Genomic DNA, 22,550 nt, shown 5'->3' on the forward strand with positions numbered 1-22,550 from the left:
CTCTTCCCTACTCCTAAGCTATCTGTAGATTTGTGCGAAAATTGGCTTGAAATTAACAAGGGATAGCGCACACAGCAACAGCGGTGCCGTCTAACACGCAGCTGCAGCAGTGAGAAAATGGTGGCGACGGGGAAAATGGCTGCGTCTTATAGGGCAAGGACATGTGACATACACTGCCAATGACAGATGCCCTTGCTTGTGTGAAAAAAAGCACTTCGCTCCGTGTGTGCGCTGCTGATAGGCTGACAGATTGCACCGCCCCACTGTAAATGCGGGAAAGAGAAAAAAAAATGGAGATCTTCATTATTCCTGCAGAGATCCATCCCCTGCCCCTCCCCCCGCCCCGCTGTACACGCAAACTGCGTATTAACATTAATTTTCAGCATTACTGAGAAAAAATCCAGTTATGATTTTGGTGCACGAACAGTTATCAAACATAACCTCGAACAGCCGAATTTTTTTCAAATTGTTCGTGTTCGCCGAACGGCTCGAACACCGCCCAAAACAGCTCGAATTTGAGATTGGCGAACAGTTCGAGTCGAGCACCGCTCATCTCTATTGCTAAGAGGACGTGGCTCACAGGTAATAATGCAGAGCAGCTTAAAGACCCGCCCCTGAGGATCCTATGAGCAACGCATACAAACTAACAATAGATATAAATGTCCACATCTCTGGAACCATATGGTGGATTAAAAAAAAAAAAGAAGCTTTACTCAGGGGAGCAGTGGGAATGAAATAAGAGCTAACAACTGGACACTTTTAATCTGGTGACAGGTCTTCTTTAAGAGGTTAACAGACACTTTAAATACACGAATGACAAGTAATAAAATGAAATAAAAAATGACCATTATTAACTGTGGTCATAGGCAGATTATAATGAGGGCAATCTGGGCTACCGCCCATGGACCGAGAACTAATTGCCCCCATTATAATCCATATGTATTGTAACCGCCGCAGCCGCAGGTCCCTTATGCTGGCCTGCCCTGCCGCATGACGTCTGGCAGTGGTATGAGGATATCTTCTCCTCCTACATCAGTACACTGTAACAGCGGCTGGGTAAATGGAGCAGACAACAATACAGCATGAAATCTCATGAAGACTCTGTGTTAGTGCAAGTTTTAGGTATATTAATTTTTTTTATGTTTATTTTTTTCTATTAATAAGTGGACTTGCTTCAACTTTGAATGTGGCCATTAAGAACAGGTCATTAATTCCTTAACTCCGTAGGCTCCATGGTGAACCTCACACCTCGGCAGCCACTTAACCTTGTAGATGGACATTCTTGGTGTCACATTTTTCAGTAGATAATCCAGACTGTTAGTGATGATTCCCCTGACATATGCTCTGAAGTATTTTCCCACACATACACAATTCAGACATTTTGCCTTCCTCGCACATAGGGTAAAAACCCCTTTTGGAAACCATTGTGGGTGTACAGTCACAATGGTGCTGGAGGTCGCTCAGATGAAATATTCTTTTTTTGATTCGGATACTGCTTCCTGCAATGATGGGTCGTTTTTTAATGCTGTGTCAGAGTTTTCTGCAAATTCCGAGCCTTTATCCTCGTTGGTGATGTACGTCCCCTTGTGTCTATACAGGTAACGGAGAAGGACTATAGCTAGAACTATAACCACGATGACCACAGCAGCCACAATGCCTGGGAAGAAAATAAAGTTACATTACTTTAAAAGGGCATCTCACGCCACGTTTTTTCTACACAAAGTAGGGGCAGAGACGCTGATTCCAGCAATGTGTCACTTACTCGGCTGCTTGCTGCTGTTTTGATTAAAATCTGTTCTTTTCTGCTGCAGATCCAGCAGTTCTCTGAATGCTGAGCTCTGTATAACCCCACCTACACCACTGATTGGCAGCTTTCTGTGTACATTGTGCATAGACAGAAATAGGCCAATCAATGGTGGTGGACGGGGTTGGACTACCTGGCATCAGGTGAACTAGTCCTCTAGTGATAATCTCCTGCTGATAAAACAGTGATTTTATGAAAACTACAGCAAGCAGCCCAGTAAGCTTCTTCTTGCTTCAAGCTGCTCTGGAGTCTGCGCACCGCTCTACTGATCGAGATAACATTTTTTCTGCACCTGGTGAGCATATTTTCCTTTCCCTTCCCCTCCTCCCAATTTTTTTAGCCCAGTAAGTTAAGCATCACTGGAATCAGGGTCTCTGTCTCTACATTAAGCTACTCTCAGATAGAAAGCAAACATTCCCTTTAATGTTCTTCTCTATGTCTTTCTTCCCTCTACTCTTGCTATTTCTTCCTCTGCGTCCTATTACTGCCTTCCTCTGATCCTGCTTTCTACTTCTTCATTTCATTTTTTACATTTTCCTGCCTCTTTTCCTATTGTGCAACAGAATATAATGTAACGATGTAATAGCGGCATACAAGGATTTTAGGCCACAAGACAAGTGCTGTGGCTAAAATCATCAGGTAGCCACTTCCTACAAAAAATGGTCAAACTAAGACACCCCCTTTAGGCAAGGCTTTGATGACAATCCGCAGCAGGACAGCAAAGCACGGACTGACCGCGTGTCTCCATACCCGGCCTTACAGCGACATATATGCTGTGGTAAGACGACTCACTCGGCTGCTTCCAGAAGTAGACTCAAGACACGGTTTCTTCTGCAGGTTTATTGTAGTGGGATAAGCACTGCAGAGTCAGCAAAATAAACATGGCCTTTCTGGCATAACGGCAAAACAAAAACATAAAGTATAGCACAGTCCATGAATGAGCGGGTTCCTCCTGCTCTCAGTATCACAAACCATTCAGGCAAAGTTCTTTTGTGGAGCTCTCTAGCTTCCACACACAGCCTGGAGACTTCACTCTCCAGTTCACACCTGAGAAAAAAAATAGGGCCTGAGTATTTAAGCTTGCTCAGCCACACCCTGAGGGGAGGTAGGGTGAATGACTTCCCACCCGATATCTATGTCATTCACACCAAACCACTCCCTTCATGATGGTGATTACACCCCCAACTTATAACATGCTGGGGAAAAATTGTAGGTTCAGTTCACACAGGCTAGCAGCCGTAGTGACACATACCACCCCTCACATATAACACCAGTGACCCTGTAACAATGCCTAAGAGGTAGGGTTGAGCGAGCACTAAAATGCTCAAGTGCTCGAAGCTCGGGCCGAGCTCACCGTGATACTCGGGAGCTCGATCCAAGCAACGAGCCCAATGTTAGTCTATGGGAGACCAGAGCATTTTTGCGGCGGCACCCCCGGCAGTCAGTAGAGAGCCTAAAAAGGGCCCAAAACTATAGTGACAGTGCTCAAAAGACATGGACACAGCATGGGCATCGCCCCAGGAAGGATTCTGACCCCCAGGTCACTGCTGTCAACAACGTGGTCAGAGGTATTAAGCCACTTTTACGGGCTCACAATAAAACGTTCAAAAACGAAACGGTTTTCCTGTGAAATACGATAAGGAACTTCCTTTCCAGGGTAAATACTTGTGTATAAGGTAAAATAAATAACCAAAACCAAAAATACTCCTCCACACCTTGGGCTATGTTCACATGTAGCATTTTTTATGCTTTTTTGCACTTTTGTATTGCTTTCAACCGAGACAAATGCATTCACCGGGAAATGTAATTTTAACATTTTACAATCTTATCTGGCCATGTGCTGTGTGACGCATGCATACAGTGCTGAAAAGACATGGGTACAGCATGGGGAAGACCCCTGGAAGCATCTCTGACACCCAGGTCACTGCCTAAAAGTGTGCCCATCAGAAGTGATCCTTGCCGCATCAGAAGATGCAGACTTGCAACTATCACCGTGCAAGTCCTTGTCCCAGGGCAGTGTTCAATTGTACCTCCCCCATTCCTTGCAATGCAAGCGCAAGTATGCAGCCTGCCACCCACCCATCCCCAGGCTGCAATACCATACTGCTAGCTTGCTTGCACTTGAAATTGGGCATTTTAGGCATGTGGAGGCAGATGCCGGTCACCATGTCATGGCTGCGTCGGCGGCCTGGTATCCATACTCAGTCCCCAGCTGCCAGGGTGCAGCCGGGTGTCCATATTCGGTCCCAAGCCGCCCCACGGCCGGGTGCCCACACACAGTCCCGAGCCGCCTGGGGGCGGCCGGGTGTCCATAAACGGTCCCCAGCCGCCCCTATTTCTCCTGGGAACTTCCCCCACACTTTTCTTAGCCTGGCCTGCTTTAGGGCAGCATTGGACAAGCCCAGCAGACAACCAGACTCCTCCGGTGGGCCCTGGCTTCTCCATCAGGGAAGTTGAGAGTGCCAAGGTGAGGAGCATGTTGATGATGATAGAAGTTAGCATCTGCTTTGTTTTCTTGGAATGCAAGCATAAGTGTGCAGCTTGCCACCCACCCACCACCAGGCTGCAATACCATACTGCTAGCTTGCTTACACTTGAAATGAGGCCTTTTAGGCTTGTGGAGGCAGACGCCGGCCACCATGTCATGGCTGCGTCGGCGGCCTGGTATCCACATTCAGTCCCCAGCTGCCCGGCGGCCGGGTGTCCACACTCGGTCCCCAGCCGCCAGGGGGCGGCCGGGTGTTCATACTCAGTCCCCAGCCGCCCCGCGGCCGGGTGTCCACACTCGGTCCTCAGCCGCCAGGTGGCGGCCAGGTGTCCATACTCTGTCCCCAGTCTCCCCACGGCCGGGTGTCTGCACTCAGTCCCCAGCCACCAGGGGGCAGCCGGGTGTCCATACTCGGTCCCCAGCCGCCCCTATTTGTCCCGGTAACCTTTCCCACTCTTTTCTTAGCCTAGCCTGCTTTAGGGCAGCATTGGTCGAGCCCACCAGACAACCAGACTCCTCCGGTGGGCCCTGGCTTCTCCATCAGGGGAGTTGAGAGTGCCAAGGTGAGGAGCATGATGATGATGATAGAAGTTAGCATCTGCTTTGTTTTCTTGAAATGCAACCGTAAGTGTGCAGCCTGCCAGCCACCCACCCCCAGGCGGCAATACTATACTGCTAGCTTGCTTGTACTTGAAATGAGGCCTTTTAGGCATGTGGAGGCAGACGCCGGCCACCATGTCATGGCTGCGTCGGTGGCCTGGTGTCCATACTCGGTCACCAGCCGCCCCGCGGTCGGGTGTACACACTCGGTGCCCAGCCACCAGGGGGAGGCCAGGTGTCCATACTCGGTCCCCAGCCGCCCCGTGGCCGGGTGTCCACACTCGGTCCTCAGCCGCCAGGGGGCGGCCAGGTGTCCATACTCTGTGCCCAGTCTCCCCACGGCCGGGTGTCTGCACTCAGTCCCCAGCCACCAAGGGGCAGCCGGGTGTCCATACTCGGTCCCCAGGCGCCCCTATTTGTCCCGGTAACCTTTCCCACACTTTTCTTAGCCTAGCCTGCTTTAGGGCAGCATTGGTCGAGCCCACCAGACAACCAGACTCCTCCGGTGGGCCCTGGCTTCTCCATCAGGGGAGTTGAGAGTGCCAAGGTGAGGAGCATGATGATGATAATAGAAGTTAGCATCTGCTTTGTTTTCTTGAAATGCAACCGTAAGTGTGCAGCCTGCCAGCCACCCACCCCCAGGCGGCAATACTATACTGCTAGCTTGCTTGTACTTGAAATGAGGCCTTTTAGGCATGTGGAGGCAGACGCCGGCCACCATGTCATGGCTGCGTCGGTGGCCTGGTGTCCATACTCGGTCACCAGCCGCCCCGCGGTCGGGTGTACACACTCGGTGCCCAGCCACCAGGGGGCGGCCAGGTGTCCATACTCGGTCCCCAGCCGCCCCGTGGCCGGGTGTCCACACTCGGTCCCCAGCCGCCAGGGGGCGGCCGGGTGCCCATAAACTGTCGCCAGCCACCCCTATTGAAGGACAGCCTAACCACAAACACGTGTACAAGCGAATGTGGCCAGTGATGGTCCATTTCGCTGACGCCTTCACACTGGGTTAATATTGTGGAAGCCGGGACACAGTTGGACACTGGGATGCAACACGTCCTCCAGACATAGAGAATTGCGGGTCCTGGGTCAATCAGGCTTCAACACAAAGTTCAGAAGGTAGACAGCAGCAGTGGTCGGCCTCCTACTCAACGAGTAAATTATTCATGATCATGAAACCATCCATCTCCTTAGCTTTCTGTTCCTTGGAATGCAGGCGCATGTATGTAGTAGCGGCTAGGCCTGAGGTGGTCAGCGTTTTGACGCATATCCTACCTCCTCCGAGGATTGCTGGATGTTTTCCTGCTACTATCCCAGTTCTATGACTCCCGTTAAAACAAAGCTTCAGGTGATGAATGATGAATGTGGTGGTGGCAAAGGAGAAAGAGCAGGAGGAACAGGGACCACTCACATCAATATCAGACCAGTCAACCACACATGTCTTGTAGGATATGTTTCTATACCAAAAGGAGCGGTTCGGCTACACAGTTAGACAAGACAGTTTTAATGCCCCTTGGAAGAGACGTGGAGGTCCCAGTGGAATAAAAAGACAATATCAATGCCCCTTCGAAGAGTGGTGGAGGTCGCAGTGGAATAAAAAGACAAGATCAATGACCCTTGAAAGAGACGTGGAGGTCACAGTAGCTTAACAAGATGGTTTAAATGCCCCTTGAAAGAGACGTGGAGGTCACAGTGGAATAAAAAGACAATATCAATGCCCCTTGAAAGAGTGGTGGAGGTCGCAGTAGCTTAACAAGATGGTTTTAATGCCCCTTGGAGGAGTGGTGGAGGTCGCAGTAGCTTAACAAGATGGTTTTAATGCCCCTTGGAAGAGTGGTGGAGGTTGCAGTAGCTTAACAAGATGGTTTTAATGCCCCTTGGAAGAGTGGTGGTGGTCGCAGTGGAATAAAAAGACAATATCAATGCCCCTTGGAAGAGACGTGGAGGTCACAGTAGCTTAAAAAGATGGTTTTAATGCCCCTTGGAAGAGTGGTGGAGGTTGCAGTAGCTTAACAAGACGGTTAAAATGCCCCTTAGAAGAGTGGTGGAGGTCGCAGTAGCTTAACAAGACGGTTTTAATGCCCCTTGGAAGTGTGGTGGTGGTCGCAGTGGAATAAAAAGACAATATCAATGCCCCTTGGAAGAGACATGGAGGTCTCAGTAGCTTAACAAGACGGTTTAAATGCCCCTTGGAAGGACGTGGAGGTCACAGTAGCTTAACAAGACGGTTTTAATGCTCCTTGGAAGAGTGGTGGAGGTCGCAGTAGCTTAACAAGAAGGTTTTAATGCCCCTTGGAAGAGACGTGGAGGTCGCAGTAGCTTAACAAGACGGTTTTAATGCCCCTTGGAAGAGTGAGGAGGTCGCAGTAGCTTAACAAGACGGTTTTAATGCCACTTGGAAGAGACGTGGAGGTCACAGTAGCTTAACAAGACGGTTTAAATGCCCCTTGTAAGAGACGTGGAGGTCACAGTGGAATAAAAAGACAATATCAATGCCCCTTGGAAGAGTGGTGGAGGTCGCAGTAGCTTAACAAGATGGTTTTAATGCCCCTTGGAAGAGTGGTGGAGTTCGCAGTAGCTTAACAAGACGGTTTTAATGCCCCTTGGAAGAGTGGTGGAGGTCGCAGTAGCTTAACAAGATGGTTTTCATGCCCCTTACAAGAGCCATGCAGTACAGCATATTAAAAACATTAATCCCATTATTGGGGAGTGGGTCTCCCATAGTCTTTGCCTTTGCCTTCCAAGCAAAAGCTGCAAAAAATTAGGACGGAGGAACTTGCAATGCTGGCAACACAGACCACGGTCACCCTAGTGATATAGTGGTGGTGGAGGCTGAGGATAAGGAGAAGAGCAAAATAAAGCCGAAATGAGGAAGCGTATAACCATGTGTGGGTGTGAAACGGTGCATGGGAATACACCTCCCGAAATAACACAGCGGATTTGACTTTATGTTACTCTGCTGTCATTTGGTGGTGATGAGAAGTCTGGCCCAATCCAGCCCTTGTTCATTTTGATAAGGGTCAGCTTGTCAGCATTGTCAGTTGACAGGCGAGTGCGCTTATCAGTTATAATTCCTCCAGCGGCACTAACAATACGCTCCGATAACACGCTAGCGGCAGGGCAGGCCAGGACCTCCAAGGCGTACAGAGCAAGTTCATTCCAAGGGTCCAGCTTGGATACCCAAAAATTAAAAGGCACAGAGGAATCACGGAGGACGCTGGTACGGTCGGCAAGGTACTCCCTCAGCATCTTTTGAAACTTTCCACTCCTTGGGAGAGTATGTAGCACCCCGAGGGCTCGGCTGCTACAGGGGTATTGCACCTCGAACCAGAGGTGTGGTATTCCACTCCCGGGTAAGGATGGAGTGTGGACCATGACTCGGTAGGCTGCATGCACCACACACACCCCATTTCCGAGGGACAGCTCAACGGTGCTCCCACAAGATAGAAGTGCAGGCACGACAGCATCTGTCCCTGACTGGAGTGGGGAGGGGAAAGTACACCCAGTGGTGTAGGAGCAGAGAGGGGTGGGTCTCTGGGCATAGGTAGGAGCCCATTGGTTGCTAGTCACCCGGGCTTGGGTGTCAGAAGGAGGTATATAAGGTGGGCACCATCTTAGAACAGAGTTCAGTTCAGTCAGGAGGAGAAGAGGAGAGGAGCTCAGCCAGAGAGGGCTGACAGGGAGCTGCGGCTCAGTCTGGGCCCAGCTCCCGAGGCAGGCCTGGAGTGGAGGCCAGAAGCAGCAGAAAGAGAGAGGAGAAGGAACGGAAAGGAAAGTAAGAAAGGAACTGGAACAGAGGAGAATTGAAGCAAGGAACACAGAGAAAGGCCCAGAGACACGAGGACAGAAGGAACCCCATATGCCCAGAGGAGATACAGGGTGAAGGGTTGGCAGAGCAGGGTACCGGAACCCAAATTGGTGGAGGCGACTAATCCTCAGCCAAAACCGGAGGTTGTGACCACATCTTGGTGCGACCCCTCACTACATCCACCAGGAAAGCATACCACATAGGGTCAGGGAAACCGGAGAGAGGTTTCGCCAACAGAAGGCCCGAGGAAGCTGGACAAAGGTGGGTCACTGGTGGGGACGGCCAGAGAAAGGTAGAGAAGGGAGCTCTGAACCACACTCTGGAATTGCCTGGGAGTTGACTGAGTCCCTCACCTGGTGGACGCAGCATGACTCGGGCGGTCCTAACTGCGCACAAGTGACCTGATAAAGAACTGTGAGTAAAGCATTGAAAACTGCAATTACAAGTCTCTGTGTTTCATCGTCACACCAGCACCATTAGTATTGGGACGCTCACACCATCACTCCCATCATCTTTCACACTAACTGCCCTGGGGCTGCACTCTTCCCGTGGGGAGTCACACTACCTAAGCTGCGTATACCATCAGCCCCAGCGGTCTGCCTTGCAGCGGCGGTCCCCACTGACCGCAATCCACGGGTGGCGTAGTCGGACATTTGCTATACATTAAGACTGCCACTGGTTTGACCGCCCTGGGCACGGACCGGGTCACCGCCACGGAGATCTACAACCCCCAGCATCCCAGCGATCCGGCTCCGGGTATCCCCCTGCACAGCACAGGCCCAGGGGGCGCGTCAACTTTGGTGTAGTCGGCAGGATCATTACCAACCCGCCACAAGCGGGTATTGCGTGCCTGAAGAAAACTGCACATGTACCTTAAAAAGAAGTCTCCCGCCATTTCCAGAAGTTTCCCGCCGTCCGGAGTCGTTTCCCGCCATCCGGAGCCGATTCCCGCCGTCGGACGCCATTTTGGACCGTTTCCCGCCATCTTCATCCGTTTTTCCCACCCTGCCAGAGCGGACGCCATTATGTGCGCACCAAAAGACAGCAGGAAGCCACCTCCCATCGTGGGCCAGGTCCCAGAATGGCGCCAAAGGAGGAGCCCGCCCCCACCAGCAATGAATGCAGCAGTGGGGATGTCCATCAACGTGGGGGGGCTGCCCCTGAAGGTGATTGTCAGCAGATGCCCCCAAGACCAACCCCTATGGGGGCGGATAGGAAAGAAAACTGAGGGGCTGGGTGCGGCCTGGATCAGTCTGGACCTGCTGCACCCGGAGATGGAGGGAGCAGAGAACTCCACCAGCACCCTGGCCCGCAGCCTGCTGCAAGCGGAGCCACCTTGCAGCCTGACAGAATTGCTGGCCCAGCTGCCTAGAGACCCGGACAGTGCGCGCGCAGCGCTGGAAGACCTGAACAGGAAGATGGTCCGGGCGCAGCGGGATGTGTTTGCCGGGTGGAGAGAGGAGATGGCCCGTCAGCACGAAGGCAGCCAGCGGAGGACCTCGCCGGAACCGGGCAGCGCGCTTACCGCTGGGCGCGGAGAAGAGGGAGCGGCAGCTGCAGATGACGCCGCGGAGGAGGCCACGGAGACCGAGGCAGGTAATGGGGACGCCACCACCCCAAGCTCTGGGAACACCAGCCTGCCCTCACCCTCCGTTGCGGGACCCGAGGCCCCGGCGACCATACCTGAGACCACGCCTCCACCGCCACCAGCTAGGCCTCAGGCAGCGAGAACCGTCATCACGCCCAGCCCCGCGCTGTGCCCTCTGAACCCGGGCGCTGTAAAGCGGGAGACATCACAGGCCAGTACGCAAGGCCCAGCACGGTCGGGCGCCGCTGCCTCACCAGCCCCCCCACCTTGGCGGTGCCGCCCCCGGGCGCGACCAACAAGCGACCTCCGGCCTGGTCGCAAGGCCGAGTGCCCCCGGGCGCTGCCACCCGTCCGAAGACCGTGGTGCCACCCCTGGGTGCGGACCTGTACGCCCAACATACCAGCCCGGACGGGCTGCCCTTTGAGTGGCCACCGGAGTTTGTCAACCCCCATCTTCAGAGAGAACAACCCCTGAGCGAGCCTCTGATCCCGGCCCCGGAGCCTGCCAACATCGCTCCACCCCCGCTGGAGGATGTCCAGTTTGCATGGGACCCCACTGGCGAGAGTCTCATGGGGTTCACCCAGGAGACCCGGGCAGAAGCAGCCCAGTGCCTGGATTGCTGCCGTCAACAGCTGGCCACCTATGAAAGGGAGCGGCGGCAGAGGCGCATCAGGGAGGAGCGACTCCAGGCCAGGAGCGCGGAGCAAAAGAGGAGGGCCCAACAAGACACCCACGCCATCCGCGGACCCAGAGCCACCGGGACCGTAGTCAAGTTCCAGCTGGAGCACGGCTGGGGCTTCATCAGAGACCCGGAGGCTGACACCGACGTCTTCGTCACTAGAAGGGACGTCGAAAGCCACTTGCCAGAGGGACATCACGGCCGTGACCTGTACCCCGGCGACGTGGTCACCTACACCCGGCACAAGGGCGCAAAAGGACTGTACGCCCTCCACGTTCACCAGCTCACAGAGGAGGAACTGCAGTACCGCCCAGACACTGAGTACACTGAGGGTCCGGACAGACCAGAAGATTACCCGGAAGAGCAAGGAGCATCAGGAGGACACCGTTACCAGTGAACGGTAAAGTGGAACTGTAAATAGTTACCCGTCAGGGGTATGAGAACTGTTGCTGATTGAAGTGGGGTCCCCGTTGGGACTAGTGTGGAACTGTTAAAGGGACTGTTTCCTGCTAAAGTTACCCCTCCTTATCCCTTACCAGGCTGAGGACTGTGAGCAGCCATCCCCCTCCCTACCTGGCCGAGGACTGAGAGCGGCCACCCTTGTATATAGTTGCGCTTCTTAAAGCGCCCCCTACTGGTTTTATAAAAAGACTGCAACGTCTACCTCAGGATTAAATGGATTGTTGCACCTTTACCTGGTCGCAAGTTGCACAGCGGCCAGAAACCAAGAATATGTTTTACTTGAAAATGTTTTATATTAGAAAGTTTAATTTGCTGCTAAAGGAGCCTATAGTATTGTACGTGTATGAAGAAAGTCTTATAATGTTTTATGAAACTGTAACCAGTAACGTTAAAAAGAGAAGAGTACCTCCCATAAAGGGATGAGTTTATGGTTTATGTCTTATATGCGAGTGCACTTTAAAAATTTGTATGTTTTTAAATTGTTTTATTCTCTTCCAGCCCGAGGACGTGCTGTGATTTACCAGGGGGGAATGTAGCACCCCGAGGGCTCGGCTGCTACAGGGGTATTGCACCTCGAACCAGAGGTGTGGTATTCCACTCCCGTGTAAGGATGGAGTGTGGACCAGGACTCGGTAGGCTGCATGCACCACACACCCCATTTCCGAGAGACAGCTCAACAGTGCTCCCACAAGATAGAAGTGCAGGCACGACAGCATCTCTCCCTGACTGGAGTGGGGAGGGGAAAGTACACCCAGTGGTGTAGGAGCAGATAGGGGTGGGTCTCTGGGCATAGGTAGGAGCCCATTGGTTGCTAGTCACCTGGGCTCGGGTGTCAGAAGGAGGTATATAAGGTGGGCACCATCTTAGAACAGAGTTCAGTTCAGTCAGGAGGAGAAGAGGAGAGGAGCTCAGCCAGAGAGGGCTGACAGGGAGCTGCGGCTCAGTCTGGGCCCAGCTCCAGAGGCAGGCCTGGAGTGGAGGCCAGAAGCAGCAGAAAGAGAGAGGAGAAGGAACGGAAAGGAAAGTAAGAAAGGAACTGGAACAGAGGAGAAAGGAAGCAAGGAACACAGAGAAAGGCCCAGAAACAAGAGGACAGAAGGAACCCCATATGCCCAGAGGAGATACAGGGTGAAAGATTGGCAGAGCAGGGTACCGGAACCCAAATTGGTGGAGGCGACTAATCCTCAGCCAAAACCGGAGGTTGTGACCACATCTTGGTGCGACCCCTCACTACATCCACCAGGAAAGCATACCACATAGGGTCAGGGAAACCAGAGAGAAGGTTTCGCCAACAGAAGGCCCGAGGAAGCTGGACAAAGGTGGGTCACTGGTGGGGACGGCCAGAGAAAGGTAGAGAAGGGAGCTCTGAACCACACTCTGGAATTGCCTGGGAGTTGACCGAGTCCCTCACCTGGTGGACGCAGCATGACTCGGGCGGTCCTAACTGCGCACAAGTGACCTGATAAAGAACTGTGAGTAAAGCATTGAAAACTGCAATTACAAGTCTCTGTTTCATCGTCACACCAGCACCATTAGTATTGGGACGCTCACACCATCACTCCCATCATCTTTCACACTAACTGCCCTGGGGCTGCACTCTTCCCGTGGGGAGTCACACTACCTAAGCTGTGTATACCATCAGCCCCAGCGGTCTGCCTTGCAGCGGCGGTCCCCACTGACCGCAATCCACGGGTGGCGTAGTCGGACATTTGCTATACATTAAGACTGCCACTGGTTTGACCGCCCTGGGCACGGACCGGGTCACCGCCACGGAGAACTACAACCCCCAGCATCCCAGCGATCCGGCTCCGGGTATCCCCCTGCACAGCACAGGCCCAGGGGGCGCGTCAAGTACCCTGCGCCTCAGGGTCTGTAAGCTAGGCGGGTCTCAGAAAACTGTCCCAGAATGTTGACAGTGTTCCTCTGACCTCTGCTGGATTGGAGTTGCGTCTCTCTCACCTGTACGCCTTGGTCTGGCAACGAACTGTGACCTCTGCCGCTAGAGTGTTCAGATGGGAATTTTTTTAACAGTTCTGCAGCAAGGGCCTTCTGGTACTGCCCCATTTTTGTAGACCTCTCCACCTCAGGAATAAGAGAGTGAAAGTTCTCCTTGTAGCGGGGGTCTAAAAGTGTCACCAACCAGTAATGACTGTCACCCAACATTTTGACAACGCGAGGGTCACGGTTAAGGCAGCGTAACATAAAGTCAGCCATGCGTGCCAGACTGGTAACGGGCAAGATTTCCGTGTCCTCACCAAGATGACGACTGACCATGCTCTCCTCCTCCTCCTCCCCCCTGTCCTCAGGCCACCCACGCTGAACCGACGGTATGACAGTTGTACAGGTACTACCGTCTACAGCGCATGATACCAGCTCCTGTTCTTCCTCATCCTCCTCCTCCTCTCCCTCATTGTCCCCAAATGCACGTTGGGATGATATGAGGCTGGGTTGTGTGTAATCACCCGTTACGGCTTCTTAATCCATCTCTTCATACTCTGGCTGCAATGCCTCCTCTTTAATTCTCTGCAGAGAGCATTGCAAAAGACAGACAAGTGGGATGCTGACGCTAATGATGGCGTCATCGCCACTCACCATCTTGGTGGACTCCTCAAAGTTTGTCAGGATGGTACATATGTCAGACATCCAGGTCCACTCCTGAGGTCTTATGTGTGGAGTCTGACCTGAATATCGACATCCTTGTTGCAGCTGGTACTCCACAACTGCTCTCTTCTGCTCACAAATTCTTTGCAACATGTTTAGGGTAGAGTTCCAACGTGTGGGGACATCACACACCAGTCCGTGTGCCAGAAGCTGCAAACGCTGCTGCAACACAGCAGGGATGGCGGAAGCTGTAATTGACTTCCGAAAATGAGCTGACAGGCGGCGTACTTTGACGAGCAGATCTGGCAAATCGGGGTACAATTTAAGAAACCACTGAACCACGAGGTTAAGCACATGAGCCAGGCATGGTACGTGTGTGATCTCGCCTAGCCTCAGAGCCGCCACCAGGTTACGGCCATTTTCACACATGACCATGCCTGGATGTAGGTTCAGTGGTCTCAGCCACAGATCTGCCTGCTCTTTCACAGCTGTCCACAACTCACAAGCAGTGTGAGGTTTATTACCTAAGCTTGAGTTTCAGCACAGCCTGTTGCCGCTTGGCTGAGGCAGTACTGCAGTGGTTCCAGCTTGTAACTGATGTGGTGATATCTGAGATGGAGGCTGAACATGAGGAGGAGGACGATGATGCGCAGGAGCTGTACACTGTGGGGGCAACTCTGACTGACATAGGGCCCGCAATCCTCGGTGTGGGGAGGATGTGTTCCATCCCAAGGTCCGACTGGGTCCCGGCTTCCACTGTGTTTACCCAGTGTGCCGTCAGGGAGATGTACCGTCCCTGGCCACAAGCACTTGTCCACGTGTCCTTTGTCAGGTGGACTCTCCCAGTAACAGCGTTGTTGAGGGCACCGCAGATGTTTTGGGACACATGCTTGTGTAGTGCGGGGATGGCACACCAGGCAAAATAGTGTCGGCTGGGGACCGAGTACCGAGGGATGGCCACCGCCATAAGGTTGCGGAAGGATTCTGTCTCCACCAGCTTAAAAGGCAGCATTTCCAACGCAAGCAGTCATGAAATGTGCGAATTTAGGACTGTGGCCTGTGGGGCGTTGGCTGCGAATTTGTGCTTTCGTTTAAAGCTCTGGGATATGGACAATTGAACGCTGAGGTGGGACGTGGACGTGGACGTTGATGGTGTTTCTTGAGAAACTGCCATAACAAGTGAAGACTGAGAGGAGGGGGCAACTTTGCATGCAGTATGGACAGGGGATTGCCTTGAACGCACAACAGGGGGTTCTCTTACACGCACAACAGCGGAAGAAGCAGTGGTGATACCCGCTGACACTGGTCGTGGACCCTGGGGTTCGCCCCACAAAGTCGGGTGCTTTGCTGCCATGTGCCTTATCATGCTTGTGGTAGTCAGGCTTGTAGTTTTGTCACCCCTGCTGATGCTGGCATGGCAGGTGGTACAAATGGCCTTCATGGGGTTATCAGCAGAGTCTTTAAAAAAATTCCAGACACTAGAAGACCTACCGGTTGTACTGGCAACTTCCCTCTTGTTGGCGTTACAGGGAATTGTTGCCCGCCTTCTGTGTGCGGCCACCACACTGCTTCTTCCTGCCTGTCGGGGTACTCTGCCTCCCTCCCCCTGTGTGCTGCTGGCCTCGCTCTGTGTGTCCTCCTGCCACGTTGGGTCATTTACTAGATCATCCACCACCTCCTCCTCTTCCACTTGCGCACCACGATCCTCCTCCTCACTTCGTGGCAATTGTGTCTCGTCATCGTCCACCTCTTGTGACAAATTGCCAGCGTCGACTTCCTCTGGCCATGGCTGTTCAAATATTTGGGCATCGCTACATGGGATCTCCTGTTCCACCACTTCAAGCGGAGCAGGCGAGGAGCACAAATATGGAAATGGACCAGTAAACAGTTCTTCAGAGTGTCCATCTTTGGGATCAGTTGCTGTCTGACGACACTCGGCATGGTGGGAGGAAGGAGCATCAGGGTGAGGAGGAGTATGCGGTCGAGACTCGCGACTACTAAAACTTGACCGTGTGGAAGACAGACCGGAGGTGGTAGTGCCCAGGTAACTGGAAGTATTATCTGCTATCCAATTAATAACCTGTTCACACTGATCAGTTTGCAATACTGGTGTTGTAGTGTGCTTCCCTAGTAATTCGGTCAAGAAGTGGGAGCGAGAAGATGTGGCTGTTGATTGTGGCACATTTTCACCTTGGCCACGGCCCCGTCCTCTACACGCACCATCACCAGAATGTCCAGTTCCACGTCCCTTGCCACGCGCCTTGCCCATTGTAAATGAAGTAAAATAGCTTACACTCGCACTATCAATGGAAAAAGGGTAATAAAAAGGAGATTAGAACCGTGGAAGAGGAAAACCAAACTTCTAGTTATCTGGCCTACACCAGAATATTTTAAACAGATATATTTGTGTCTGAACAGTCAGGGAGACACTATTACTGTTTTTTTATGTAAAAAAGGCCAAAAGCTGGATAATACAGAGATTTGAACCGTGCAGCTGCCAAACCAAACTTCTAGTTATCTGGCTTACACCAGAATATTTTAAACAGATATATTTGTGTCTGAACAGTCAGGGAGACACTATTACTGTTTTTTTATGTAAAAAATGCCAAAAGCTGGATAATACTGAGATTTGAACCGTGGAATTGCAAAACCAAACTTCTAGTAATCTGGCCTACACCAGAATATTTTAAACAGATATATTTGTGTCTGAACAGTCAGGGAGACACTATTACTGTTTCTTTTTAATGTAAAAAAGGCCAAAAGCTGGATAATACGGAGATTTGAACCGTGGAACTGCAAAACCAAACTTCTAGTTATCTGGCCTACACCAGAATATTTTAAACAGATATATTTCTGTCTGAAGAGTCAGAGAGACTCTATTACTGTTTTTTTTATGGAAAAAAGGCAAGCAGGTTAATAACACCCAGATTTGAACCGTGGAAGAGGAAAAACACAGTTCTCGTTCTCTGTCCTACACCAGACTCTTTTAAACATATATATTGGTGTCTGAACAGACAGCGAGACACTGAAAATGTTTTTTTTTATGCCAAAAAGACCAAAAAGTGGATAATACAGAGATTTGAACCGTGGAACTGCAAAACCACGGTTATAATTTCCTGGTGTATACCAGACTTGTTAAAATAGATATATTTGTGTCTGAACAGTCAGCGACACACTCAAAATGTTTTTTTTTTATGGAAAAAAGGCAAGCAGGTTAATAACACTCAGATTTTAACTATGGAAGAGGAACGACACAGTTCTAGTTCTCTGGCCTACACCACTCTTTTAAACAGATATATTGGTGTCTGAACAGTCAGCGAGACACTCAATTTTTTTTTTTTTTTTGGGGGGGGGAAACCAAAAGGTTAATAAGACGGGTGTTTGTACAGTCTGACTGAGGAAAAAAAAAACAACAGGATTTAAATGGAAAAAAAGGATTTTTCCTGGCCCCTGAGACCTGGGGATAAGTCTAGCAATTTGATCAGCAGGAGCAGCACACAGGACTGTAATGCAGTGTTTGGTGATATAACCACTCCGTCTCCTATACAGCCTGCCTGCCTGCCTGCCTGCCTCATATCTGGGATGGAAATTAGTCCTGAGAAGGACTGTTTGTTTGATTTGACAGGCTTTAGAGACCCTGCACTAACTATTTTGCAGTATAAATCTCTCCCTAGCTCTGCAGCACTGACCCTACACTGTCTGATCTGGAGCGACTCTGTCCAAGATGGTGGTGCCCGGTTTTAAATACTCGAGGTGACGCTGTGCGGCCAGCCAATCACTGTAATGCCCACAAACAACATGGCTGCAGCATTACAGTGACTGGCTGGCAATCCCTGCATGTTCATTGGCTCTGTAAAGAGCGCTAAACGCGCAGGGCGGAGACCCGAGCTCCCGCCCGAGTAACCCGGAAATGCTCGGTGCTCGCCGAACATCCTGAGTAGCGAGATTCTCGGGTGAGTACCGAGCAGTGTCGAGCATGCTCGCTCAACACTACTAAGAGGCGGTCATTTATTGTCAGTATACAGACTGTGAAATGCAGCTGTCTGAACCTGGTCTTATAGTTTTTTATGTTTAGCAGCATGGTCGTCACATACGATTTCTGACAATTTAATACTGAACTCCCATGCTGGATCGTGTATGCCTTTTCTACTAGAATCAGATTTCTTACCCCCAATAATGACGCCATCTGTTCCACTGCTGGATATTTCAGGAGCTGTGAAAACATCAGAAATAAAATAAACTTACATTTTTACTGCCTACATTCGTTAATTGTTAAAAAACAAACCCTTTCTTTGATGAATAGCACAATAAAATAACATATCAGGAAACTGCAGAAAATCCTGTCCCTGTCATGTATATACAGTATACAGTGTATACATCATCAGGCTTCCTGCAGTCACAGATTGGAATCAAGGATGTAGCATCTTATTTAGTCTGAGGAAATGGCGGCTCCTCCTGGGAAGTTTGTCCTCCGGGTCACCAGAGGATTTCATTACTGCTCTCATCCCCATGTAATTCATGCTGTCCGTCACTTTTGATCATTGGTTTCCCTTATTTCCCCACCCTGCTGCCTGCTCTGTGTATATTCATAACATTCACAGACATTGCTATCAAGCTGTCTTATCATGGGGGTATCATTTTAACCCTTTCTCAATTTGGCAATTTTGTAATACTTTTGTTTAACAGGTTAAAAGTGAATCTGGTTGTTACTACCCCATCTGATAGAAGCATAATGTAGAAGCTGATTCCAGCAACTACTTGGTATAACTTGGATACAATCCCTGTTTTCGCTTCAGGAGATCAATCAGTTCTCTGAATGCTGAGCTGTGCATAACCCTGCCCACCCTACTGATTGGCTGCTTCATGTGTGCACTGTGCATAGGCAGAGAGCTGCCAATGTTACGATACTGGCATAGCACTGCGGGAATCCAGTGGCCAAAGGAGCACAAGCAGAAACAGTAAGGGTTAGGAGAAGTTCTCAGAGTTAGCAAAAGAGTTGTAGGAAACAATCTGTAGATAGGTGAGAACAGTGGGTAAGAATGTTCAGGAGCTGGAGACTGGAAGACTAAACAGCTAAACACAATACTCAAGCACTGAGTGAGAGATCCATCTGGCTTTAAGTAGGCCCAAACAGGAAACAAGATGGATTCCAAAGGTTCAGAATCTGCCATCTTAGAAAAAGGGCAATTTCAGAACACAGCAGTAGCCTCCAGTGGTAAGGAGTGGAATTGCATCACAATTATTAAGGTGAACAATACCAGCCACTAGTGGCCAAATTGTAGAAAGACAACAGGAATCCTGACAGCCAATCAGTGGTGTGGGTGGGGTTATACAGAGCTCATGAGTATGGAGGACTACACAGCAGCAGATTTACTTCTCCTCCAGTGCTTATTTCCTGCTAATAAAACAATGATTTTATCAAAACTACAGCAAGCAGCCAAGAAAGTGACATATCATGGGAATCAAGGTCTCTGTCTCTACATTATGCTGGTAAAAAATTCCCTTAAATGGTTAGACGCATGGGAGCTTTTAATGGTTAAATATCTTTAACGCCTGTGGGTTTCCATGATTAATAAGAAAAGAATTTGCTCTTTTTTCCAGACTCTCAGAAATGCTAAAAACTTGATAAAATGTTATTTTTGAATGCACCAAAAACAGCTGCAAAATAAATTTCCGGCCCCATCGTTCTGACTGTATTGTGGGGGAAATGTGGCAGCAGGTGAGGGCTCGGGCTGCATGATCCTATAGACCCCACGTTTGGTGTCAGCAAAATATTGTCAATATGAAAGAAAAGTGATCACAACTTCTAGAAATGATTTTACAACACACCAATGATTTCATTCTTTCCATGTGTGACGCCTCTACTCAGAGAAGCCCGTGTTTTACCCTGGATGTTGGGGGACTCAGTGTTGGGCCCTGTGATGGAGAGATGGGATGTAGCCGTGGCCCGGGCCCGACCTGTGCTCAGGGCCGTCACACTAAAAAAGAGATGGAATGGGCTCGTCCAGGTTGAGTGGCTTATTTTAACGACTACGCCACCTGTGGTGCCTGGTGAAGGGTCACCAGCGCTGCTACAGTCCGCTGAGGCACGGTGTCATGGCGGCTAAAGTTCTCACTGCTCCCCACAGGCGGAGCAAGGCCTCAGGGTCGGCAAACAGGATGGAGGGGGGAGCAGTAGTGGGGGGAGTACGGGCACCGTGTCGCATGGTATGGCGCGTAATGAACAGTCCGGAGGCCATAGGGGTGAACTTCCAAGGCTTTACACACCTATAGATGACAGCGGGAAGGCGACTCCCTGCTCCCCGCGGAGTCCTGCGGCCACCAGGGACGGGGGTCCGACTACCTCCGAGAAAGTCCAGTGTTCGGTAGCGACCCTACACCAGAGTGTTCCTGCACTACAGACTTCACCCTTTCCCATCTGTGCGTGTGTAGATAGGCCGGGTCTCCCTCTGAGCTCCTCTCAGGACTAGGGCACGGGTGGCAATTCTTCTCCATCCGATGCCGGTGGGATCCTCAGGGCCTAACCGGGCTTTCCCATCCAGGACATAGAGTACAAGGTCGGGTGTCGGGGGCCGGTACCCCTCTTGCAGCCGGAATCCCTCTGAATAGATCAGGTAGGCGAGGACAGGTGGAGTACTCCGCTCCGTCTGTATCCTCCCCGGGACCCATTTGCTGGGGAGCCCCACTCTAAAGCTCCCGGGCCTTCTTGATCCTGGTCCTTGGCCGGGTTGAGACATTCCTTCGCTGCAACCTACCTCTCGTCCCAAGGCCAGGGTACGAGGGCTGTGTCCCTTACCGATGCAGGCCCACACAGGATCTGCGCTCCCGGAGGGAAGTCACATTAACACACAGTAGTTTGACAACACAGTACGACCACTAGAACCGACTAACTAGGACCAAAAGACCAAGATCAAAGATGGCATTCTAATAAATATGAAATCTAAAGTGTAACTTACTGGTAAGTCCTCCACCCTCACCCACTAACTGGTTCCTACCACTTTGTGTTCCCCAGTCTCCATGTAACCAGGGGAGCAGCACCTAGTGCATACTAGCTCCCTCTGGTGGAGAAGTGTGGTGTTGGATGCAAAAGGTTAGGTCACAACTATCACACTGGCCATACCTCAGAGGAGGAACACTACACTCCATTAAAGAAGTGCAGCATTCCTGTGGCGGTCGAACCCTCAGGGGCGCCACACATGCTAAAGGCTTTTATCAAAGGCGAAAAAATAATTCCATGTGAAAAAAAAAGAAAATCAACAGATGGTATTTATAGTGAGTGGGCTCAGCATATGTAATGTCCACGTCCCCCCAAAACATCACAGAGGATGAGAATAAGAGCAATCTACAAAGATACTACATACACACCAATGTCTATTAGGAGTTTATTCTATATCGCAGTGTTTGCACCAGTGAGGCGCCCCCTAGTTGTGGACGAGGTGTAGCAAAAGTTCTTTCCACGGCTGCAGCAATCTGTGGTTTGGTAACATAATTGACTCCCTCTGTACTTAAAATAATTATTATGGGTTCAGAAAGCAAACAAATGGAAAATATAGCAATATTATTAATTTGATCATCAACTTTCACAACTGATGGTGAGGCCAAGATAACATCTACATGAGTCTAGTGAGAACCCTGGTTAAAAAAGTTTGAAAATGTTTTTGTATTGTATTGATTTGTATCAGTATCACAATACTTATATATACAGGTGCATCTCATTAAATTAGAATATCATCAAAAAGTTAATTTATTTCAGTTCTTCAATACAAAAAGTGAAACTAGTATATTATATAGAGTCATTACAAACAGAGTGATCTATTTCAAGTGTTTATTTCTGTTAATGTTGATGATTATGGCTTACAGCCAATGAAAATACAAAAGTCATTATCTCAGTAAATTAGAATAATGAACAAAAAAACCTGCAAAGGCTTCCTGCGCATTTAAAAAGGTCTCTTAGTCTGTTTCAGTAGGCTCCACAATCATAGGGAAGACTGCTGACTTCATAGATGTCCAGAAGGCAGTCATTGACATTAAGTAAATACAAAGTAAATTTTGCATTTCTTTTGGAAATCAAGGTCCCAGAGTCTGGAGGAAGAGTGGAGAGGCACAATCCAAGCTGCTTGAGGTCTAGTGTGAAGTTTCCACAATCAGTGATGGTTTGGGGAGCCATGTCATCTGCTGGTGTAGGTCCACTGTGTTTTATCAAGACCAAAGTCAACGCAGCCGTCTACCAGGACATTTTAGAGCACTTCATGCTTCCCTCTGCCGACAAGATTCTTGGAGATGGAAATTTCATTCTCCAGCAGGACTCAGCCCCTGTCCACACTGCCAAAAGTACCAATACCTGGTTTACACACAACAGTATCACTGTGCTTGATTGGCCGGCAAACTCGCCTGACCTTAACCCCATAGAGAATCTATTATAGAGAATCTATGGGGTATTGTCAGGAGGAGGATGAGAGACACCAGACCCAACAATGCAGATGAGCTGAAGGCTGCTATCAAAGCAACCTGGGCTTCCATAA

General features: G+C 50.3%; 1 protein-coding gene across 1 annotated transcript in view; it reads right to left on the reverse strand.

Annotated features, from left to right (window-relative positions):
• Positions 1-1,116: 1,116 nt before the first annotated feature.
• The window catches only part of LOC141152928 (glycophorin-C-like), a 42,952-nt gene continuing 21,518 nt past the window's right edge, over positions 1,117-22,550 (reverse strand). Inside the window, exons 2-3 of the mRNA XM_073637569.1 lie at positions 18,197-18,241; positions 1,117-1,657 (exon numbers count right to left, since the gene is read on the reverse strand). Coding sequence (XP_073493670.1) covers positions 1,461-1,657; positions 18,197-18,241 — 242 coding nt within the window. The 3' untranslated portion in view covers positions 1,117-1,460. The remainder of the gene's footprint in view (positions 1,658-18,196; positions 18,242-22,550) is intronic.

Source organism: Phyllobates terribilis, unplaced genomic scaffold (assembly GCF_046119375.1).
Source record: "Phyllobates terribilis strain yellow unplaced genomic scaffold, ASM4611937v1 Scaffold_7__3_contigs__length_470593459, whole genome shotgun sequence".
Classification (NCBI taxonomy): Eukaryota; Metazoa; Chordata; class Amphibia; order Anura; family Dendrobatidae; genus Phyllobates; species Phyllobates terribilis.